The 23,055-nt window shown below is 38.8% G+C and overlaps 1 protein-coding gene across 2 annotated transcripts; it reads left to right on the forward strand.

The window, feature by feature from the left end:
• Nucleotides 1–1,294: 1,294 nt before the first annotated feature.
• Nucleotides 1,295–21,895, forward strand: slc22a18 (solute carrier family 22 member 18). 2 transcript variants are annotated; one of them, XM_027010493.2, is made up of 11 exons: nucleotides 1,295–1,587; nucleotides 1,811–1,967; nucleotides 10,089–10,186; nucleotides 10,924–11,069; nucleotides 11,185–11,317; nucleotides 16,587–16,696; nucleotides 17,243–17,350; nucleotides 19,378–19,478; nucleotides 19,620–19,721; nucleotides 21,115–21,235; nucleotides 21,401–21,895. In XM_027010493.2, the coding sequence occupies exons 2-11, from the start codon at nucleotides 1,863–1,865 to the stop codon at nucleotides 21,574–21,576; spliced, it is 1,200 nt and encodes a 399-aa protein (XP_026866294.1). In that variant the 5' UTR covers nucleotides 1,295–1,587; nucleotides 1,811–1,862; the 3' UTR covers nucleotides 21,577–21,895. The 2 variants fall into 2 exon arrangements, with proteins under 2 accessions (XP_026866294.1, XP_035376843.1); XM_035520950.1 differs by lacking the exon at nucleotides 1,295–1,587 and having other exon boundaries at nucleotides 1,636–1,967.
• Nucleotides 21,896–23,055: the final 1,160 nt, after the last annotated feature.

The following is a 23,055-nucleotide window of genomic DNA, read 5'->3' on the forward strand; positions in this document are numbered from 1 at the left end:
TGCCGCACCAGGTGCTGACGATTGACGGTGATTGCAACATGTGGCCTGATTGGTTATTCTGCCTTACCACACCTCACATATAGCCATTCGAGGAGAAGAGCCAGGAGCCCTACCTTTGCATACTTGGCATTGTGTCTATTCTTTTTGGGTTGTGATTATGTGAGGGTTTCGTGTTTAGTTTGGTTATGTATGTACAGAGTATGTTGGTCATAGAGATGTAGGGAGATGACGCCATTTATTTTGGGCACTTTATTCTCTGTTTTGGTTTAGGGAATTAGGGCACTTTTTTGTTGATCCTTTATGTTTATTCTTTTTCTTGTTAGGCAAGTTATTTGATCTGTTTTCATTCCAGACCTGTTTGTTGGTTGTTTTGACATTGTCATCTACCAACATACACCACTCTACGAATAAAGACCAATTGTACTTTATCTCCTTTTTTCTGTTATGGTCCGGAGCCTAGACCGGGTCATGACAATATTGTTACTAGTGTAGTGACTGTTGTTGGCCAGAGGAGGATTGCCCCCCTTTGAATCTTGGTTCCTCTCAAGGTTTCCTCCTCATGCTCTAGGGAGATTTTCATTACCACTGTCACCCTTGGCTTGCTCACTGGAGGCTTGGACTTGGACATGTGTAAAGCCGCTTTGTAAAAAGCACTATATGAATAAATTTAAATTTGACATTATATATATATATAAATATACACACACACACACACACATTTTACATTGCAGCATGCATGTTTAGTCTTTGGAATCTATAGGCTACAATAAATGGGGAAAAAAAACAAAAAAAAAGATGTAATTTCAACTTCTAAATCATTGCTACACTAGGCAACAACTTTTTTTAAAAACTTTTTTTGTCCCACATACTAAAATAGGTAGACCTTATAGTACTTTTATGCTGAAATCAAATCTGTTCTTATAGTCTTTCTGTAAGAAAGTGACACAGCAATGACATTTTATTACACTTAAAATATGTACAAACGTACTTCTAAAAAAATACAGTTGGCTTCAGACACATCCCTGTTCAGTGTCCAGAAAAAGACCACACAATCCACCTTCGTTGTTACTGCCTTTACATACCACAATGATATGTGAGTATACTGGGACAAAAAAAAATCTGTGCCCGATAGATTAATTCGGAGGGGCTGTTTTCGCAAGGGGCAAAATCTTTTGTTAACCAGTCTAATCAAAGCAAACGTGCCAAGCTGCTACGCGTGTATAGTCTGACGTGTGTTACGGCCCACTAGGCGCTATGACGTGTTTTAGGGAGTCCCATACCATTTAACCGGATTTCTGCTTCTGCGCTGCACAATGTCCAGCTTTTTAGCTGGGGAACTGAATTTGAGTTCTAAAGTGTTCGAGCCTTTCCTGATAAAATCACGTCTGTGTATCTTGGATCTGCAAGAAAGGCTACTGACGAATGCTCGCTATGGTGATGTTTTTTGCGTAGTCTACTTTTTGATTTATCGAACATCGACTACTAGTCTGGGAAAGCAAAACCACGAAAAACACCCAGAATCCTGCTGGAAGATAAAGTCTTTTTTTTTTTTTTTCCCTGGCGAGTTTCATAACTTGCCGACTGCGGGTGTGTTTCTGTGTTTCAAGCTTTACTTTAAGTTCAAAGTCCCATACCTTTCCTCGTAGATCATACATTTCGTTGAACTCCAGGGGTCTAAAAAGCAAGGCTGTTTTCTGCTCGATCAAGTATAACCCTTTAGATATGGTTCTCTTCATGATGCAGTTTAGACGAATAGCATAGACAAATAACTGGAGGACTAGACCAACTTTTTATTCATTTTGATTTTTAGTGGAGAATCCGGATTACGACAGTTAAACAACAGTGACAGAAGACTAGCCATCATGGAACCGCCGACATCGCCAAAGATTCAAAAAGTTATACATGTCACCTACCTCATCGTGGCTATAGACATAACCTCGCTCTTCCTGCAGCTTTCAGTAACACCGGTAGGTCACGACTTATATATTTGGTGATCACTTCGCTTGTTACTCTTACTGTAAAGGTGTATCTAATGGGGTGCCATAAATTTACTGTCTTTATTGTCGACTCTACCGTAGTTTGTGTCTTGGTTTAAGGGTCGTGTTGGACTCCTATTTGTGATAGCTAAGGAACACAATTAATCACTTTTGTAAGCCACACTGGATAAGAGTATCTGCTAAATACTCTAAATGTAAATGTGTCAACCTCTATGAGCCTCTTTCATGAGTAACGTTTACTCTTAACGCAATGTCCATGCAAACAACTAGGATTATAGTAAGCACAACAAATATAACTGATCAAGGACCTCTGTCCATTATGAGCCATTCAGTGAGGGACTACACCTTGGTTACTACAAATTTTCTGTACCTCACTACAGTTTTGAATATCTCTCTGTCTGTCTGTCTCTCGCTGTCACGCTCTTGCTCGTATATACTTGGACTAGGACATTTGTAAAGCTGCTTTGTGACAACAACTGGTGTAAAAAATGCTATATAAATAAATTCGCCTTGACATATATATAAACAGAACATTTCAGATGTTTGCTTGCACAACTGATGAAGGACCTCTGTCTGAAACATTCTGTTTCTCTGGAAACTGTATACATTTCTACAATTTTGAATATCTCTACATCGCTTACTACAGCACACTGCAGTTACTCACTTGATATATATAAAATCTCCACTCGCCCTCCCGGAGGTCTTTTTCCTTCAAGCTCTGATTCTGGGAGCTTGAGGGGCTGCATAGTATCTTGGCTGTTCCCAGGACTGCACTCTTCTGGATGGAGATCTCAGATGGCGTTCCTGGGATCTGCTGGAGCCGTTCTCCCAGCTTGGGGTCACAGCCACTAGTGCTCTGATTACTATAGGAACCACAGTTGCCTTCACCCTCCATATCTTTTCTAGTTCTTCATTCAGCCCTTGGTATTTCTCAAGCTTTTAGTGTTCCTTGTTCTTGATGTTGCCATCACTTGGGATTACAAATCTATCACTACAGCCCTCTTCTAATATTTATTCTCCACTACATCTGGTTGGTTATCCATTACCATGTTGTCGGTCTGTATCTGGAATTCCCACAGGATCTTCCCTCACTCATTTTTTACCACCTTTGGGGGAGTATACCACTTGGACCTTGGAACTTCCATCCCATACTCAGCCTGTTTCTGTATGATACCAGCCACTTGGTTATTTTGTTCCAGTTATTTGCTTGTGTGTGTGTGTGTATGTATGCGTGCAAGCATGCAGGATGCAATGTTTAATATACATCTTCTTGGGTACTTGGGACTGTGGCAAACAGCAAAAATATTGGCTCTAAGGTGATATAAAAAAACTCCCACTGTTGTGGTGAGAAATATGTAAATCATATTTGAAGAACCCTTACACTTGAATAACACTTAGGAATAAAGTGTAAACTGATATTGTGAAACCTTGTGTTAGAAATTTGAATCAGGAGACTTGGTAATCTTCATATTTTCTGTTTGTGTGTGTATCTTCAGATCAGTTTTTTTCGGAGACTTAAGTGGGAGTGGGGGTGGGGGGGGTTGGGAGGGTGATGGATAGGGAATGAGTGTGTGAGGCCTCAGATGCCTCAGCTCAGAGAATGTTCTCACCCTCTGACCTTGGTGCCTGCTTTCACAGAGCCATAACGTGCCGTAGCATAGAAAACAGGAACATTCACAAGTATTGCACTTAACAAATCTGTCAAACATAATATAAAACAGCATATATATATATATATATATATATATATATATAAATTTATTTATTTTTATGTGAGAATTTCTCCGTGGATGGCTGCTTATTAGACCTGTCCTTCCAGACACAATATAAATCTGTTTGGAGTAATGAGGTCAAATATACTGTCCATAGGCAGTGAAGGAACATTACAGTCATCCTTTCCTGGGATACACCATTCATTAATTTCAGGTTATGACAACTAGGGATATTAATTAATCAAGCTGCAGGAGCATGTGAAATTAAGCATGTCACGGTTAGAGATTGGGTATGCAGACCAAGAAATTCCATTATGAATATTTACGAGCTGTGGGACACATTACAGATTGACTACCAAAAATATGTGCTCAGGTAACAGACAAAAGATGAGCAAAAATAATGCCTCCTAAATCAACAAATGACATTCTGGGAATTGTACTTCCTCCCTCACTAATTCTTACTCCTTTGCCTACAAGGTGTGATACTGAGTCTGCTGACCACGTTTGCACCTGAATTCTGAATCTACTCTCATACTTGATTTTTGCAAAACCCCTTCATGTCTTACAAAGAATGATGGGTCTACCTGAGCTGTGGAAAGGTTTTTCCCTTTGAAACTATTAGCTTACTCAAAGGTAGCTTAGATGTTGCTTTGGTGTCAGAATTGGTACAAAGTGCCATGTACACACAATACCAACAGCCAAGAGTTGATACTTTGTATAGTTTATGGAGCTTGGCTTGAACATGTTGACAATGTATGCTCTTCTAAGAATGCAGTCCCATAGAGTAGAACAGTACAGCAAGTGTACATATGATGTTTCACATGATTTTGTCTTGTCCTTGTTGGTTATCAGGAGTTCAGCTTGTCGATCTTGTATTCTCATCTCACACGCACCAGGCTGCATCATAATGAGAGAGAGAGAATGAGAGTGATTGATTTGCACAGGGAACTCTTCATCATTGAGTTTGTCTGGGCTGGTATAGCTGCACACAATGTGTTGAAATTTTCACCTGCAGGTGTGGCCTCCATAGCCTAAAAACATAGGTCTTTCCTGAGGCTCTGTGTTTCTTCACTACCTGCCCTGTGAAGGTAGGGTCCTGCACTAGCATTTTAACTGTGTGCGAGGCAGAGCCATTTGCTTCTATCCAACATGAAAACTATTCAGCCACCACCAGGACATCTTGTTTTTCCTCATACTTTGGTAGTGTATTGTAGCCTAAATTTAAAGAGATAACAGGCCACTGCTCTCTCAGCAGGAGTCCGTATCTGAGTGTTACACTGACCTTGTGAAATGTAACACAATTTTGAACAATTGATTTTGCTTGCACCCTAAATTTAGGACTTAACCAAGAGTGTGAAAACTTTGATCAATGTATCCACCCCTGTGTGAACTACAAAATGAATGAGTGGTCAAGTAGGGAAATGGCAATATAGGTGCTACTAGCTTTCCCCCCTTTGGTTCAGATACCTCTTGGATCAACTTTTGCACCGGAGTCAGTCCATGTACAAGTTTCCCTGATTTGAGAACTGGACTGTAGCTCATGTATAGAGGAAATGCCAGGTTTGCTACGCTCTTTCAGTGAGACGCAGTCAGTGGAAAGCTTGAAATACTTTCCCGACACATCAGTGAGCAGCTGCTTTGTGTCTCACTTGAATCACTGTTATTGTGCTTTGATTTTTATAGTGGCTAGTTCACCATGTAGTTTAACTGTTTCCAAATCCATGTTTTTAACCAGGATTCCTGCAACTGCCAAGAAGTCACTGTGATGCCACAGGTGTCCAAAACCACACGCAACCCCAGTTGCAAACGGAGTGTTTGTGTAAATGGCGACCCTTTGGACTAGTCCACAGTAACATCGGAAAATTGGAGAGCATGCCTGTTTTTAATGTTATAACCACTAAAGACTTTTGGGCTCCATCCAATTCAGAAAAATTATGTGCAGTTAAATTATTAAAAGCAATTTGAAGCTATCAACAAAAGTTTTATTACAATTAATTTTAAGAAAAATTAAATTTGTCCAAAACATAATTTTGTATTTCTTTGTTTTGCCACTGTGGTTTGCAGTTCAGTTTTGATTGCACTGGTTAACAAATATTTTGTCCCATACAAAATATCTATTTCTCATGTATTTTTGTACGCTGAATCCAAGTATGTTTTCAGAATGTCTGTCATGCAGATGTTTGTTGTTGTTGTTCCAGTATACTTGCATATGTATAGTAAGGAAAAAGCCCCAAAGAATGGAGAGCCTCTCTGTGTCGGCAGACTATTGCTGGATACCAAAGTTATTCACAAAGTGAGGCCCATTCTCAGTCATCAATTTTGTCAGTAGTGAGACTGTCTAGCTCTCAATCTTTTTCTTCCTTGTCTATGCATGAGATCAATTAAGACAGGACCTATTGTTTGGGAGCACTAGATTCCTAGGATAGATTATCCAAGGTGTTGCCATTTCAAAGTTAGTGGGTGCAATTGTACTTGCACAACAAAATTATTTAGCCTTAGAATTATCAGAGTATTCTGAGTCAGAGTTGGCATATATAATAGCCACGTCTGGATCCAGTCATTTGGGATGAAGCATTCTCCTCCTCAGTGTTACGTTATTGCCGTGGAGGCAGGGGTTGTTGCCTTAGCTTGGACTTAAGGTGGTTCCTGTCTCATTTGGAGTAATTTAATGGCCTCTGAGCATTTTGAAGCAGATGTTTTATGCTTTTTACACTATTAGTCTACCTTTTAATTCTTCCTGTTAAGAGTATTTGGACTCCCAATACCGCTAAATAACAAGTAGGCATTCTTCAGAGTCGTGCTTGATGGTACACCCCAATGCCTTTTTATACTCTTCTAGGGTCATGCCCTATAAGTGGGAAAACCTTTAGAGCAAAAATACTGAGATCTTTAGTTCATGCTTCCCAACCTCATCTATTATCTCTGAATTGTAACTCTACTTAGGCACCTTTGTTCCACAGTTCTTAATGTTTATTTATTTGCATGCGTACAGCTTTTTCTTCAGCTCAGTTTTTCAGCATGAGGGTGGTAGTCAGTCTAAGTACACAGGAGAGAGGTCAGACTTAAGTAGATGGAGAGAGAGCGAGAAGGGGGGATGGATAGATCGGGGGCAAAAATTTTCTCTCAACTGAAGCTTCCCTGACATTGCTGCATGCTTTCAGAGCATGTGTGCATACATATTGCACCAAGGCACCTTCAAGAATTAGAGAAGCACTTACTAAGCTTGGGTATGAATCTTTCTAAAGTAATTATATAAATCAGAATCTGTAACAATCAAAATCCAGACATGCAATGCTCTGCTCACAAAAACTGGCATTAGTTGACAGAACAGTTCAGAGACCTCAACAAGTCAATTCCATGTTAACTTTTCATTGAACAAAATTCCTTGAAATAATTTTAGGTCCTAGTCAAACAAACTGAATCAGCTTGAGTAAGAACACTGGCATTACCCACACTCTCAGCAAGAACACAAATGTCTGTTAAGGACACTGCATAATTTGCATAATTCTCTGATAAAGTATCTCCTGTATCAATCAGAAATGAAACATCTTGTTCCCCTATTAGAGGAACAGAGATGCTTTTGACACATTTGCTGATGGCATGATGGGCAGAAGCGGCAGGGCAAACTAGTTTAACAGTCAGTTCAGTGGCCTATTTTTGCGATAGAAGGGACACTCAGAATCTAACTTTGCAGGATGCCTTTCTGTTATTGACTGGTTGCTGCATGATGCTTGTGTGCCAGCTGTCTATCAGTGTAGCAGCAATATTTGGAGAAACAAATTGCAATTCATCATTTAACTCAAGCTCATGCTTGAGATCTGACCATCTAGCATTTCTCCAGTTCAGCACTGTAGTAACCAGACCGTGATTTTAACCAAGCAGATGAGAGATATACAGGAGAGGCATCTGAATTCCTCCACGTGTCACCCTTCCGGTGGTCGGTCATAGTTTTAATTGGGTGTAATTTGGGAATAAGCCATAGATGGACAAAGTCAATTTTATTTATATATATATAATAAAATCACTCAGTATTTACAAGTGGAAACTTGGTAGTTATGCAGAGAACAAGACAAATTTATCTTCAACCAATGACAGGATGGGATGGTACCCTTATAGATTCAACTAAAGGAATAGATTACTAGATAACGGGTAGAGAGTAGTACCTAATAAATCCGTAACTCCTTGTATGTGTGCAATATTTATGTGTTCGAAGTGTTCAGATAACCTGACCTATTTTGGATTATGAACTTGGGAAAAGTATTGTGAAATCATTTGTAAGGTCTGTAAAAACAGGTAAACTAAAAACAATTTAAAAAACAGCAGCAAAATAAAAAATATTAAAAAAAAATGTAGTTGTTATCTAGAATTGCTGATATTGTATTACTTGAATTAAATCAATACAATTACATTTTTAAATATTACTCATTTAAGTACAACATACAACATCAAGACCTAAAGGGTTTTTAAATTATTATTATGGATTACTGTCAACAAATGTTACCAACATTTTGAGTGTCGCAAACCGAGTTGAATCAAAATTACAGTTAAAGTATATTTTCACAGATTTGAGATATAGTGTGGTAGCTGGTAGGCCTAAATGGATACAATTCGACTTGGACATCTGTAAAGAAGCTTTGTGATGATGGCTGTTGTAAAAAGTGCTATATAAATAAATTTGACTTTGACAATTACTAGCAGTAGGGTAACAAACCAGAACATAGTTTCAGATATGCTATCTGCAGAATGCTAATAGCATAAAACCTATGATACCCTAGGGTTTTTTAGCCACTTATTTAATTGGATGCTACAAATCTAAATAAAACAATATTTACCTATCATTTACAGCAACTTCAATTTAAGATAATCTTAGGAAAAATCAATATGTAATCATAGATTTCTCTGCAACCCATTTCTCATACACAAACTTTTTCAACTTTTCAACTTTTGCACTCACTGACTTCATCTCAAAGTTACATCCAAATGTTGTATTTGGGTTTGTTGTGAGTTTTAAAGGCAATGGTATGCTGTAGATTTTAAGATGGACAAGAATTCAACCAAAAGCTTGAAGTGTTTATTAGAGAAACATGAAAATGTTCAGATGAAAGCTCTACAATATTTTTAAAAAGTGCAATCCTCAAAATGTTTGCTGTATGCTGACTGACACTAGACAGCCCTGGAGTCCTGTGTCTCTGCATGAGTTTGTATTAACCTCATCTGAAAATAGGAAGGCATACCCAGGCATATAACAGCAGTGAGTTAAAATGGAATTTCATAGTATAGCATAGTATAGACTTTGTGTCTATCTGCTGCATCTGTAATGAATTGTTAGTTGCCAGTTGGCTTAGAAAATAAGAGAAAGCCAGTAGTTAACAGGACAGAAATACAATCAAGAAACATTAAACATAATCATAAAAAAAATAAACCTTTTATTATTCTGACTGGCTCTGTCTGCCACCAGAGGGAGGCAGTGAGCTACCACTCAGTAATTCGTGACAGCCTACATAAGGCTGCTTCCAGGTTGCTGCTGTCTGTGCCTAAAGTTGGTAATCTTGTGTAACATCTTGTTGATGCTGATTACTAAATAGCCATTTACTTCTCTTAAATCTCTCTCCGCACAGACAGTTTTGATATTTTTTAAACAAATAAATAACCCCACACTAAATTAACACACAACTGTACACTTTAGTTCTTTCGCTCTTTAGCCAGACTTTATTGGCCTCTCATTCGTTCTTCTGTTCTTAGCCTCACTATGAGCCTTTACCCAGAGTCCTACTTTCTCTTGTCCTGGGTTAAATAACACTAAAATGTTAAACTGGTAATTCTGCTCTTACCTTTCCAGGAAATATGAGACACAGCCAGGTGGGTTTGAACAATCTAAAATGAATTAACCCTAAAAAAAAAAAAAAAAAGGTTCTGGCAATTGTACAAAGCAGAACGCTATTTTAAAGAAGTATTAACATATTTTGGTTCAGTTCTTTTAGTTTAGTGAGTTCTAGTTCAGTAGAAATACAATAAAAGCACATCAGTATCTCATACCTGTTTATTCTAGCGTTATTCTTGTGGTGTATGGGTATAAAGACTGTTGAAGCACAACAGGAATGAATGCATTAAATACTGATCTTTAAATGGAGCCTTAGAGACTTTTTCCCTGCCATTTTCAGCTATATAATGTCAAAAGTACAGTTGAACTCAGTGGTAGGTTGGTTGTTATTCACTCAGTGAACTGTAGTTTTATTATTGTTTGCATGGACAACTACAGGCCAGTTGGTATGATAAAACATTTCCATTAGAAACTGGCATTAACTATTATTAGACCATCATAATCCAATTTGTTTGATATTTGATTTCCAAGCAGTTAATGCATTCTCTCTTTGTGCAGTATCTCGCAAAAAAGATGGGATTTGACACACTCTGGTTTGGATACCTGCAGACAACTGTGGGCGTGATGCAGCTCCTGGGTGGCCCTGTGTTTGGCAGGTGAGAAGCATAGGTGTTGTTCTGGTTAAAAAGGCAAAGTTGAACATTTTGGAAAAAAGAAAAGCATATTTTTTATGCATATGAAAGACACAAAAATAAACAACAAAAAAACCCCCAGAAATTACAATGCTTTTTTGATAGATGAAGTGGGTATATGAAACGGCAACAAGGAACATTTTCTGGAATCATCTTAGATGCTTTGTCACTGATGTGCAGGTCCAGTCCAGTGTTCACATCATCTCTTCTGCAACATGCAGATAAAACAAAGATTAGTAGTTAGATTTGTAAAGATGAACAAGAGATGAACAGTCCATAATCAGTATACATATGCCATTGATCAGCATGCAGCTCTGGCAGGTCTATGTATAGCAGCATAACTAAAAGGGAGGGTCAGAGGGTGACCACAGTCCTCGGGGCTCTGAGACTTGGCACTGCATTCACATCATCAGTCACAAATCGGAGTGATCAAATGTTGTTGGGCAACAGCGTCAACACCTCGGGTTACCAAAAAATTATGACTGGGTGCCCCAGGTCACAGAAGACATTTTTGTGCAGGAAGCTAACCAACAGCTTAATAAAAAAGTACATCTTTAACCTAGATTTAAAAATTGGGAGTGTTTGAATCCTGAATTAAAACTTGATTGCAGTTTAATAACTGGCTTTATGGGAAAAAGCTGTTCACCCGGTACAATACATTTTTTTTCCCCCTAATGTCTTCAATCTGTACGTTTCCTTAGGTTTGCAGATATATTTGGAGCACGTGCCGCTCTCTCTCTGTCCTGCTTTGCATCAATGGTTTCTTTTCTGCTCTTAGCAGCAGCAGACAGCACCATATTACTCTTTCTGCACAAACTACCGGCTGTTTTCATGCATGTCCTCCCAGGTAACACACGCACTTGTATGTACATGCAGCCAATCAGACACATTTTGATGTTGAAAACTGTGTGTGTGTGTGTGTGTGTGTGTGTGTGTGTGTGTGTGTGTGTGTGTGAGAACAGGATCACAGATGGTTGTGGCAGACCTGTCTGAAAGTGGAAAACGGGCAGAGGCCCTGGCAAAGCTTGGTCTGTGTTTTGGAATTGGCATGATTGCTGGCTCATCACTGGGAGGCACCCTCAGCACACACTATGGGTATTTTCACATGTGTGCACACACACACTTTTTTTGTTTGTTATATATTTATTTAACCAGAGTATATTCACATGTAAATAGCATACTCTGATTTCTTAGAATGAATTTAGGCCATAATCTTTTTTTAATATAATAAAGAGAAGTAGATTTCAGCTCAGTAATCGGATTTCTCAGTGCATGTATCTACATGCTCTGTGTATCCTGCTATGTTTTCACACATGGGCAGGGCAGTCTAAGAATTCCAAAAGATATCAAAGTTGTACCAGAAAATGCATAATTTCGAACAATTGCCAAAATAAACGCACAAAGTGCCCCCCCCCCCCGAAAAAAAACAAAAAACAAAGAAGCCTAAGAAGGACAGCAGTCCACACATGAAACAATAAAAATGTAAGTCCATATTTGCCAGTAAAATGACTCCATGTCATATGCACATCATATGCTACTTCACTGAGTTTTCTCAATCAAATTCCTGTCAAATTACTGTCAGGCTCACGCAGACTCTGATTTCTCTGACTCCTGAAGTACATGTAAGCATGTTAATTAGGTTACTGACAAAAATCCTATTTATTTATTTATTTATTGTCATTATCTGATTATTGAGTGCATGTAAACATACTTTGTATTACAGATCCAGGTGTGATCAGCCCAAAAGTGGACATGGCTCAAGCTAGTATATAGTTATTTTGACCCAAGATTTGGCATACATGTATTACTTTAATAGCACTTTATATATAAAAAATAATAAGTGGGACAAAAAGCAGCATTAGGTTCTAATGGAATACAGTATATATTTAGAATACAAATATGAAGTCCACAGTATGTTTGGAAATATTCAGTAAGGATTCTCCTAAAGATTTATGATGCAATTTATGATGATGATTTCATAATACAATTATCATATTCCAATACAATTACGCCAAACATTTAGAAAAATCCTTACAGAATACATCACTGTCAATTAACACCCTCACTTCTAATTTGGTAATTCCTGTAATAAGTAATTTTGGCTAGAGTTTAGCATAAACTAGCATGCTGGATATAAAATTGGTCGGCTTGCTGACATAATTGAGAAAATAGGATTTCAAATGGCAGTAGTAGATGCCGCTGAACTAGATATCTAATGGCTGTTATGACTTGGCTTCCTCTTACCCTTCATTTTTTTTAATGTTAATGCTAGGAAATATGACCGCGTTTAATATCCAAGCTACCAGTCAAACATTAAACAAGATGCATCTTATCTGTGATAACATGGTAAACCCAGTTATGGTGGTTTATTTAAAATATGCCAAATCAGTAGGCTTGATTTCTAAAATTGGTAAATGATGAAACAACAACTTTACATGTGCCTATTCAAAATGTATTATATTAAATGTATATTCTTTATGTAGGGAAGCTTACGTAAATTTCATAAACAGGGCAATTCAAGGTGTTTTGCAAATGAAGTATAAAACACAAAATGATGAACCTTAAAAATTAAATTAAAAATAAAACAATCTGAAAGATAATCAAATAATCTTGCATCAGCACATGCAAAACTAGATTACACTATAATTTAAAAGTACAGTTAAAGTGAAGAGAAAGCAGTCTTGATGCTCACTTAGATACTGAAAAATAGAATTGTTTTTAACCTGGATTTAACAATAATTATATTTGGTGAACATTTACCTACCTGCACAATCCCTCTTCAACCTCCTGATTTTAGTTACATTTACATTTGCACTTAGAGAAGTGTTTTGTCATTTACTCAAAGAAGTTCAGAACAGTAGGTTAGCGTTCAGAGTACACGTGAGCTTCTATCCCCCTGCCTACATGTAACGGCAAGTCACATTGGTGTGTGTAGTCGTTTGTTTATGTCCTTGTGCTCACGTTGGATGGTAGATGTGGGGAAATTTGGGTTTGTATTAAATGGTGTGGTACCGATTAACACAGTGTCTTTAAATATCATCAAACTTTCCTGTGAAATGGGACCATAAATGTGTCTTAGTATGATGTAGTGGGCTTTTTTTTTTCTTTGTTTGTTTTGAATTTGTGTGTGTGTGTGTGTGTGTGTGTGTGTGTGTGAGAGAGAGAGAGAGAGAGCGAGAGAGAGAACTAGCTTTTATCTGCCATAAACTGATAATGTACTCTTACTCCATAACTGAGTTTAAATGCTTAAGGCGGGTATGTCCAGTGTCTGGTCCTGGAAGGCGGAGTGTAATTTATTACTCTACTGAGACACATATACTATACCTGGCAATGGACTAATGAGCTGAATTAGGTGTCTTTTAAGCATTTGTCAATTACCACAGTGATTTTTGTCGTGGTTTGACACCACATTGCTACATTAACATTACATGTTATTTAATTAATGTTGCACTGTGGGGTCAAAGCGTTTTTGTTATTATGCCAACTTTAATTTAATTAGGCATAGAATAAATTCTGAAAATCAGCAAAATATTTCCTCAGCAAAATGTTTTTGTTTCATTAAGTAGGCATATGTAATTCAAATTAATACAGATGTAATTCAGTCAAAGAGTAAAATAAGGTGAAAGTCAACAAGATAACATTTCCTTTCAGCTGCCACTGGCTGGAGAGTGAGTGAGTGAGTGAGTGAGTGAGGACTCCCATGATGCCATGCCATGTTTTTGTTGTGTGCTTTATTTCAGTTGGCTTGTCTTAAGTTTGTTTAATTGTGTGTAGAGATCCACCCTCTCTGTGATGTGGTTTTTCTGCACATTTCTTGGTTTTGCTGTGCTTGTTGTGCTGCCACAAATGAACCTTTTTTGGAGCCGTGATGTCAACTGACACTCTTTTTCACGCTGATGCTACAGTGGTTTCAGAAGTGGGATAAAGCCACGGAGTCTGAAGTGATCGAGTGATGCATCAACAAACTCACAGGCAGGTAGAAGCCCAGAGGAGAACTGGGTAACAAGCAGTACGCCTGCTCTCGGCCTGATGGTTGCAGCCAGCCAAGAACAGATGGCTGGAGAAGATGGCAAAAAGGCTTGTGCACCAGAGCCCAGCAGCAGAGCCCAGCCAGTGCCTAGCGTGGGAGGTGTGACTAGTATCTATCTAACACTATAACAGTGAAGGCAGACGGGTGCGATACTCCGCACAGTTCCGAATGGCTGCCCAGCATCCCTCACTGCGATGCAGTTGTGTCTGGAACTGGAGAGGAAAGCACTTCAGGATCTGCCACCTGAGCAGCATGATGACCTTGCATCATTGACTCAGGCTGGACTAGCCATCTGACTTCTGAACTTTCCCAATGGACCGGACTTCTTTTTTTTTTTTTTCTTACTGGCCCATTAAACAGGTAAATCAATCCACTGGTGGAGTCATGTCTTTAACCCCCCAAGCTGGTAGCAGTTCATTAAATAGCTAGGAAAAAAAGTCAGAATAAGAATAAAAATGGATAGGACAAAACACAATGGAGGCACAGAGATGCAAAAAAGACCATTAGACAGATGTTGCCAAATGTGTCAAAATAACTGGCATGTTTGCTGCAGGACATTGTTCAGCACCCATGCTTGATGAAGAGATGGAGCAAGATGAGGGCAAGAATGGAGGGAGTGTAGAACATGGGGTAAGCAGAAGCTAACATTGATGAGCAAGGAAACCTGCTCAATGTTATGAGAGGTGCTGGTGATGATTGGCCTCGAGCTATGCTGGAGTCCAGAAACCCATTAAGACACCTTAATAAAATTGTGCAAAAAAGTACTAGTGATGAACAAACTAGCTTGTGATTGCAAAGTTATGTTGATAACATTACAATAAAACAAATTCTGCATGTGTTCAGTTTGGTTAGCTTGTTACTTTTATGACTGCATTTGTAGTTTGCTAGCTAGCTCATCATAATATCAACATTACCATGTAGTCAGGTCACAGAGGTTAGCTAACAAACTGCGCTCTGGGTCAGACAATTAGTAAACATTTCTTACCAGCTAGCAAGATAGATCTTTCCTATTGTACCTGGAGAGCTAAGAAATCTATTTTAATGTGCCTCTGATATGTTTTCTGCTTCGTCATGTGCTCTCTGCAAACACCTGATTGCTGGGGAACAGGAACATTCCAACTGAAGTCCATCACTGCTGGCTCCCATTAGAGGGAGATGGGGGCTTGTGATCGTAGTAGAGGGTCTGAGCTGTGTTTACGAGTTGTGGCTCATGGGTACACAGGACGCATGGATATTTGGCTTTGGTTTCCTCGTGGTGGGTGTGTGTGACTGTGCTCACACTTGGGGGCATAAATGCTGAACGTAAATAGGAGACAAATTAAGTGCGTGACGAGGGGCAGGGCAGAGGCAGGGTTGGTCTCCATGGCAACATCACCCATGTTTTCATGGGTAAAGCTTCCACTTCTGGAGGAACTCGGCATGCAGCATTGGAGCTGGTTTACTGTGTTGAGAACACACGAGCAGCACCCTCGTCAGCTCTGATGACACTGTGGATAACCGAGAATGTGGAAGGGATGGAGAGTAGCAGTGACAGGTGAGCGGAGCGCAGTGGCTGTTGTCACCCCATACCAGCTCCATGAGCGAGAACTCGGGGTGCCCACTCCTGAGATGGACTGGAGCCAGCCAGGGTGGCGGGTTGACCAGGCTGTCAGCTGAGCGACATGCACCCGCAAGCTCCAGGTACCGTGTGGAGGCTGTGTGGGTCAGCAGGAAGGCTGATCATTGAGCGTGTGATGCTTGGGATCCACCGCTGGATGGAGAGCGAGCGTGAGCAGGGAGAGCAACAGCGGGGACTCCCATGATGCTGTACCCCATCCCACTTCCTGTAATTTAGTTAAATTTAATGTTTAAAATATGGTGGTTTTATTAGTTTAGTTGTTTTGTGCTACTGGTGTTGTGTTGTCTTCTTGCATTAGTTTAATTTGTCTCAAGATCGCCCCAATCATTGTGATTTTCAGTTAGAAACCCTCCGTATGTTTGTTTACTCTAGTGCTTAATGGTTTTGCATCTTGGCTGTATTTATTGTGCTGATGCAAGCAAAGCATTGATGTGGAGCCATGACTTCCAACTCTTCTTTCTGTGAGCCGATGCTACAGGATGATAGTTTTAGATTTAGTTGAAAAGCATAATGGCCTACCTGTCTATTTTAGCTCAGCATTCAAGTGAATTACAAAAAAAACAACTTTTATCAGTCATTGGTTAAAATCAGGCTTATTGTAATGAGTTTCTTTTTGGGTCCCTTCAATTTAAGCAGTTCGGGTTTTCATTTATTCAATTTGGGTGAGACCACAAGGATGTCTGGTTTAAAATGTGGGTTGTTTGTTTGTTTTCTAGGGAGAAGTTTACAGCATGTGTGGCTGCTGGTGGTAGTTTGGTCAGTCTACTGCTGGTGCTGAAATTCATTCCTAAGCACACCAAAAAACACGCCACAAAGCAGAGCAATGGTAGGATACATGCATACATTTATATTAAAATGGGTCTTTGGAGTTATGGTAGTGCTAGAGAATAATTTTATAGGTGCTGAATTACTAATGTTGGTAATATTTAAATGTTGACTTGCTAATTTCATGCACATTTCAGATGCCATCCTATCTCCAGTTTTTGTGAAAAACCATAAATTTAAAATCAGTTTTCCTCATTTTAAGTAGATTATATTATATCTAATCTCCTGAGAAATATGTCGTTTGGCTATTTTGACTTGGAATTAAAACATGGTCTGTGTTTTTGCATATTACTGTGTTTTAAAGAAATAGTATAAGCAATTAGAAAAATATTCAGGAATATTGAGCAACCAGCTCTGTTGTGATAACATTCAAAACTATTATTTATTTTCAGAATATTCATTTCTGTGATAATTAAGTGTAATAGAAATATGTACAGCCAGTTGATCGTTATTGTGGAATAAATCCCCCCATGATCAAGCAGTACTGTTTTTTTTTCCCCTAACTAAACATGATTCTAGCCATTATAATGTGTGTGTGTGTCTGTAGGAGGTGGAGCTGGCTCTGTGTTTAACTTAAAGGAGATCATCAGGTTAATGAAGTTTCCAGGTGTTGCAAAGACTTTCACTGTAAAGATCATCTCAGGACTTCCATCAGGTGAGTCACATATTCACCCTGACAAAAAAAAAAGTCATTCAAATAATAACATGATAAATGTTTTAAAGAATGTTCACTAGCATGTGGGACAAATAGTAGTGACGAGAGGTGCAGGCGCTGGTATAGGCATAAAAGCGTAGTCCCTGTGGTGTATTAAAGGAGACATGGAACGTTTCTTCAATTTAGACCAGTTTCCTGTGTAGTGTTGGAGTAACATAAAAAATTTGCTTAATCCAGGATAATTTAGATTTTTTTATACTGTCTCCATTAAAAGGAAAATGTTGGGGGTTTTTGGTTGATTTTGTATGATAAAATATATTTGGGCTACTTTTTCCAATGTAAATAAAAGCAATTTTGAAGCAAAGTTATTATCCTAACCACTTCCTACTCACTTCCATGCAGCTAGTCACTTCCTAGGATCTAAAATCCATACTGGCCTTCCCAACAAATAAGGTTGTACTCAGTCATACTGGCACTGTTACTGGATACTCGGTGCCACCAGTTCTATTTGCATTTTACCTACTATGTCATCAAGCATTCCCCAATACAGCATATCCATACTGGCCTCCCAGGTGACTAAGACCATACCAGCCTCACCATTGTTAAAGCATTACACCGTGAGACCTCTGGGGGGGTTTTTTTGCCACCAATGTCCAATCTTGCATTTCAACCAATATATGAATATTTATAGCCTGCAACCACTCTCCAATACACTGTCCTTCAGGCACAGCCTAACTGCTCTATTCATATCATTACTGAGCGACACTTATCAAAGAAACAAGCTAGAGAGCTAAGCACCTTATTTTCTCCATGTATATGGTCCCTGTGAAAATCTAAGCTTACATGCTGACACAGGATGCTTCAGTGTCCCAACACCTGCCAATAATTTACAACCATGATCTTCACCAGTGCACTGTTCAAGGTTTTGTGGAGTCAGAAGGACATGATGATGAGTTGCTCCAAGCAAAAAATGTAATGTAATTTACATCCATTGGTCTTGCCAGGAGATTTCTCAAAATTTTCCCAACAAAGCTATTGTCCCTGTGAAGGTGCTGCTATACACCGTCCATCACATTCATGAATAAAACACACAATCATTCACCTTCTCTCTGGAGTCTTTAATTGTACTTTGCATTTGCCTATCCACATCTCTGTGCCCTAGTGTGCTCCTAGCTAGCTGCACCACCAATCAAGGGTCCCACTTTCTCCCTGCTTTTGTGACTGCTGCAGCCACTTTTATCACTGTGTCCTTAGATCCTAACAAAATCATCTCGCTGCTTACCTAAAACCAAATTCCACAAGCAGGGCTATATATTGGATAAGTGATGGGTAACGAACATTTGAACCAGTGTTTTAAAATGTTTAGAAGAATATTAGAAATAATTCTAATAATAATAGTTTTAAAAGAAAATATATGATGGCTTTGATTATAGGCACAAAACTCATTTTTAGCAGATCGCTAGGAAAGAGAAGAAAATGTACTGAAGCTTCTTTTTGTGGTAGAAAACATGCTAGTTGTTTTTTGTACCTGTTTGGTGGGCGGAGCTTAACTAGTGGCAGGAAGGCACAGCTAGCATAGCAGTATCAGGTGTTGGACTATAGGAATAAGGATCATCCGGACATCATCTGGAGTTAATTTAAAGGTTTGCCTGCAATAAACCGTTTGTCATACACCAATAGTTGCCAACCAGTTGATTGTGATCGATCCTACCACATGACATAACTTTGCATTCTGTATAGATCTCACTAATCTGTTACAGATGACTGGTCAGATGATTGCTATTTTTCTCATTATTGTTTTTTCTCTGTATGTATGGATTCCTCCAGTTTGTCTCTTTAAATAACAAATCATGAAGCTGTCAATTAGGCTTGTGTCCACTCACCAGTTGCATTTAATAACATATGTACTGGCATGCAGGATTTGATGGACAGAACAGAGTTTTAAAATTTTCTTTTTTTAAAGTAATTCACCAAGTGTCTTTGTTTATTAAATGGCTCAATACTAAAAATCTAAATATGTTTTGCAGGTATTTTTCAGGTCATGTTCTTCATTATTGCTATAAACGTTTTCCAGTTACAGCCAAAGCAAAATGGTTACCTGATGGCCTACTTCGGTTTAGTGCAAATGGTACATACATCCACAAGCACACATACAAATAAATACATGCAGTGATGTAGGCTGTCCAGATTATCTTCCTACCTTATTAAAACGTGTGCTCTTTTTAGCACTCATATGGTATGCCTTCATGTGTGTGTGTGCTTCTCTTAGGTGATTCAGGGTGCTGTTATTGGACGACTGACGGCCAGATATTCAGAGTACTCTTTGCTCCGTGTCACAGTAGGTCTCAGCAGCTTTGTGGGACTTGCACAGGTACACACACCAAACAGAAGGAATCATACAAATGAGAACACATTGTGATCACTTTAACCATGTTTAATGTAAAGGAGCAGTGTAATGTGGAGCGAATTGGAGACGAATGCAAACGCTGAGAGGAGCGATATTGAGGGCAAATCCAAAATCAGGGTCATAATCATGGTCCAGTGTCAGAGAGCCAACATGGAGTGATCTGGGAAAGATGATGATAAAGTAAATATGAAAACTACAAACCAAAAAACTGGAAGAAGCATGCAGAAAACAGGCTATGTGCAAAATTACAGTCAGCGTGAAGTCACAGAGGCTAGAACAACAGCTACGTAAAGAGAACACAACAGAGCCATTACATTTACGGCATTTAGCAAACGCTCTTATCCAGGGCGACTTACAAAAGTGCTTTGTCATTTACTCATAGAATATATCCTAATACAGTAGGTTAGAATCAACATACCAATGAACTCGAATACTCAAGAATACAGGGATGAATGCTGATACCTAGAAGTACAAAATACATAAGGTCTATCTTAAACAGTAAACAATGATAAGTGCTATAAACAATAAGTGCTAGAGTTTGTTAAACAACATAAACAATACCCTACAATAAGTATTAATTTAGTCAGTCAATATCTGAGCAGTGTCAGTTGTCCTTTAAATATTCTGCAAATAGATGGGTTTTCAGTCTGCGTTTGAAGACTGCAAGGGACTGTGCTGTCCGGACAGCAAGTGGGAGTTCATTCCACCATCTTGGAGCCAGGACAGAAAATGGTCTCTGCTTGTCGTCCATGAGACCTGAAGGAAGCCATGGATTAACAGTGACCAGTGACAAGACTGAACAAACGCAGGATATAGATACATGTACTAATGAGAGTTAACAAGACACAGATGATATAAATGAAAGGCAGGCAATATGAATATCTATCAGCATTATGCAGCAGGACCATCAGGCTGCCAAAGGCACAGGGAATTCCTAACTTAACTTTGATGTTTCTAAAGATTCACATATAAACAGGCAGTGGTTGCCGCTTACTTTTCATGGGGTACCGGTCCGGTGGAATTTGTCTGGCCTTGAAACGCTACGTGTCTGCGCAAGACACCCTGAGTCAAAGCCATGAGCGGAATCAGCATCCAGAGCATTGTGCAATTCACAACCCAGCTGGGATGTGGAAACGAGTGGCATTTGAGAAGATATCTAGCCAATCTGTTAAAATCAGTTTTGTTTGAGAACTGAAATATATGGAAATGTGTGTGAGAATGTTTTGGTGTCACACAATTATAACAATCATTTCTTTTTTGTCATCAGTATATTTATTTATACTACTACTACTACTATTACTACTACTACTACAGCTAACTACTTTTACTAATATTTGTAATAATTCTACTTTCCCAGGCCCTAACCACCAATGTGTTCCAATTCTGTTTTGTTGCTGTGCCAATGATGTTCTGTACCAGTGTGTTCAATGTTATCACAGACAGTATCCTAACAAAGAGTGTCCCAGCATCTGACACAGGTAATAAAATATTATTTTATTCATAACTTAGACATGCTAAGTATAACTTTACAAACGGGTCACTTTCTACATATGGTAACTGTGTGTGTGTTTGTGTGTGCCCATGCACATCTGTGCTATTCATGCTTGTGATTTGTGTGTGTGTGTGTGTGTGTGTGTGTGTAGGTGCCATGCTGGGTTTGTGCGCATCTGTGCAGTCTTTCATGCGCACGGTTGGGCCAACCATTGGGGGTTTCCTCTACGAGACATATGGCGTGGCATCATTTGGATATACTCAGTTCAGTGTCAACATCATTGTCTTTAGTCTGCTGCTTATATCCCACACCAAGAGAAACCTATAGTCATTAATGGATATATTACAAAATATACATGCTTTCGCATTAAATTACTTTCACATTATACACCATATTATAGGTACTGCCAGGATCAATAATTTGTGTTTAGTTATAACTCCTTTATAATTCAGTTATAACGCTAACCCTAGCATTTATAGTCATTCCCATTTATCACATAGCTATTTAAGTAGTATTTAGGCAGTAAATTTGAATCTTTCTATTTAATGGTTTGATATGGTTTGGCTTTGACTGACTAATTATGCTAATCATATGAGGCAATGTGATACATTTTCATATATGTAATACAGTTAACATTTGTTACACTACAGTGTTTTTATTTTTTTGTTTGTTTTTTTGTTTTTTATAAACAATTTCTTCAATCTTTATGTAGTCATGGTCTTAGAGCTGTAATTTCAATCTTCCATAAAAGGTTCCTCTTCCATAAACATAAGAAATTGTGCAGAATCAGCACTACTGGGGGGGAAAAAAAAGCCTGAAAGATTGCTGAGCAGTGGCACATATTAGTTTATTATACAATGCATCATTTTATACATGTAGTAAACAGGGTAAACCCAAAATGTCTGACAGGGAAGCAAGATGTACTGTTCATGGCAAAATGTGTATATAGACACCAATCCTAATTACTGAGTTCAGTTGCTTTAGCCTCACCCATCACTATCAGGTCCATAAAATCAAGCGCATAGCACTGCAATCTCCATAGACAAATGCTGGAGGGCCAGGTTGATGGTACTTCCTGAGTCCAACAGGGTCATAATATTGTGCCTTTCTAAGTCTGACCTGCCTGTAAACAGCCATAGACGGAGGTTACGCTACTTACAACTCGCGATCTGCGATACATTAGAAGGTGTATACAGTGAATATATATTTAACACACTGATCCTAATTAAAATTTGTTTAGTTGTAGATCTGCTCTGAACTCCGTTTCAACCCCCACACCCAATGTTCATTCTGCATCATTCCCACATATTTTAGTACTTTTAATCATTTTTGTAAAGCATTCGTGTACAGTAAATAAATACAAAAATGGCACTAAATTTACCTCCCAAATACCCGCACAGGGCACTGATCTTGTTCAACCTCAATTATTAAAACAGGTTGTCCCAGGTTGTTCTGTGAATTATGAAAGCGTTCTGTAATGGATTCACTGGCCCTTGTTAGCATAAAATCATTAATTACTTACAAGGTTGGTACAAGCATCGGTCACTTGTATTCCTACGCCTAACCTTTCTCGCTTGTTGTGGCTCGTGCTGAAGTGCGGTGAAACGCGATGACGCATCACTACCAACAGCATTTAAACGAGCGCGAAGCAGTAAAATAATCCCAGGTGTGTTATACAAATATCCTGCAGTGTGTGCTTTATCAGTAATTAACATGGAAATAACACCATAAAAGCAAAATTTCCTGTAAGGAGAAAGCGTATATATATGTATGTGTGTGTGTGTGTGTATGTGTGTATATGTATAT

This window comes from Electrophorus electricus, chromosome 21, assembly GCF_013358815.1.
Source record: "Electrophorus electricus isolate fEleEle1 chromosome 21, fEleEle1.pri, whole genome shotgun sequence".
NCBI lineage: Eukaryota > Metazoa > Chordata > Actinopteri > Gymnotiformes > Gymnotidae > Electrophorus > Electrophorus electricus.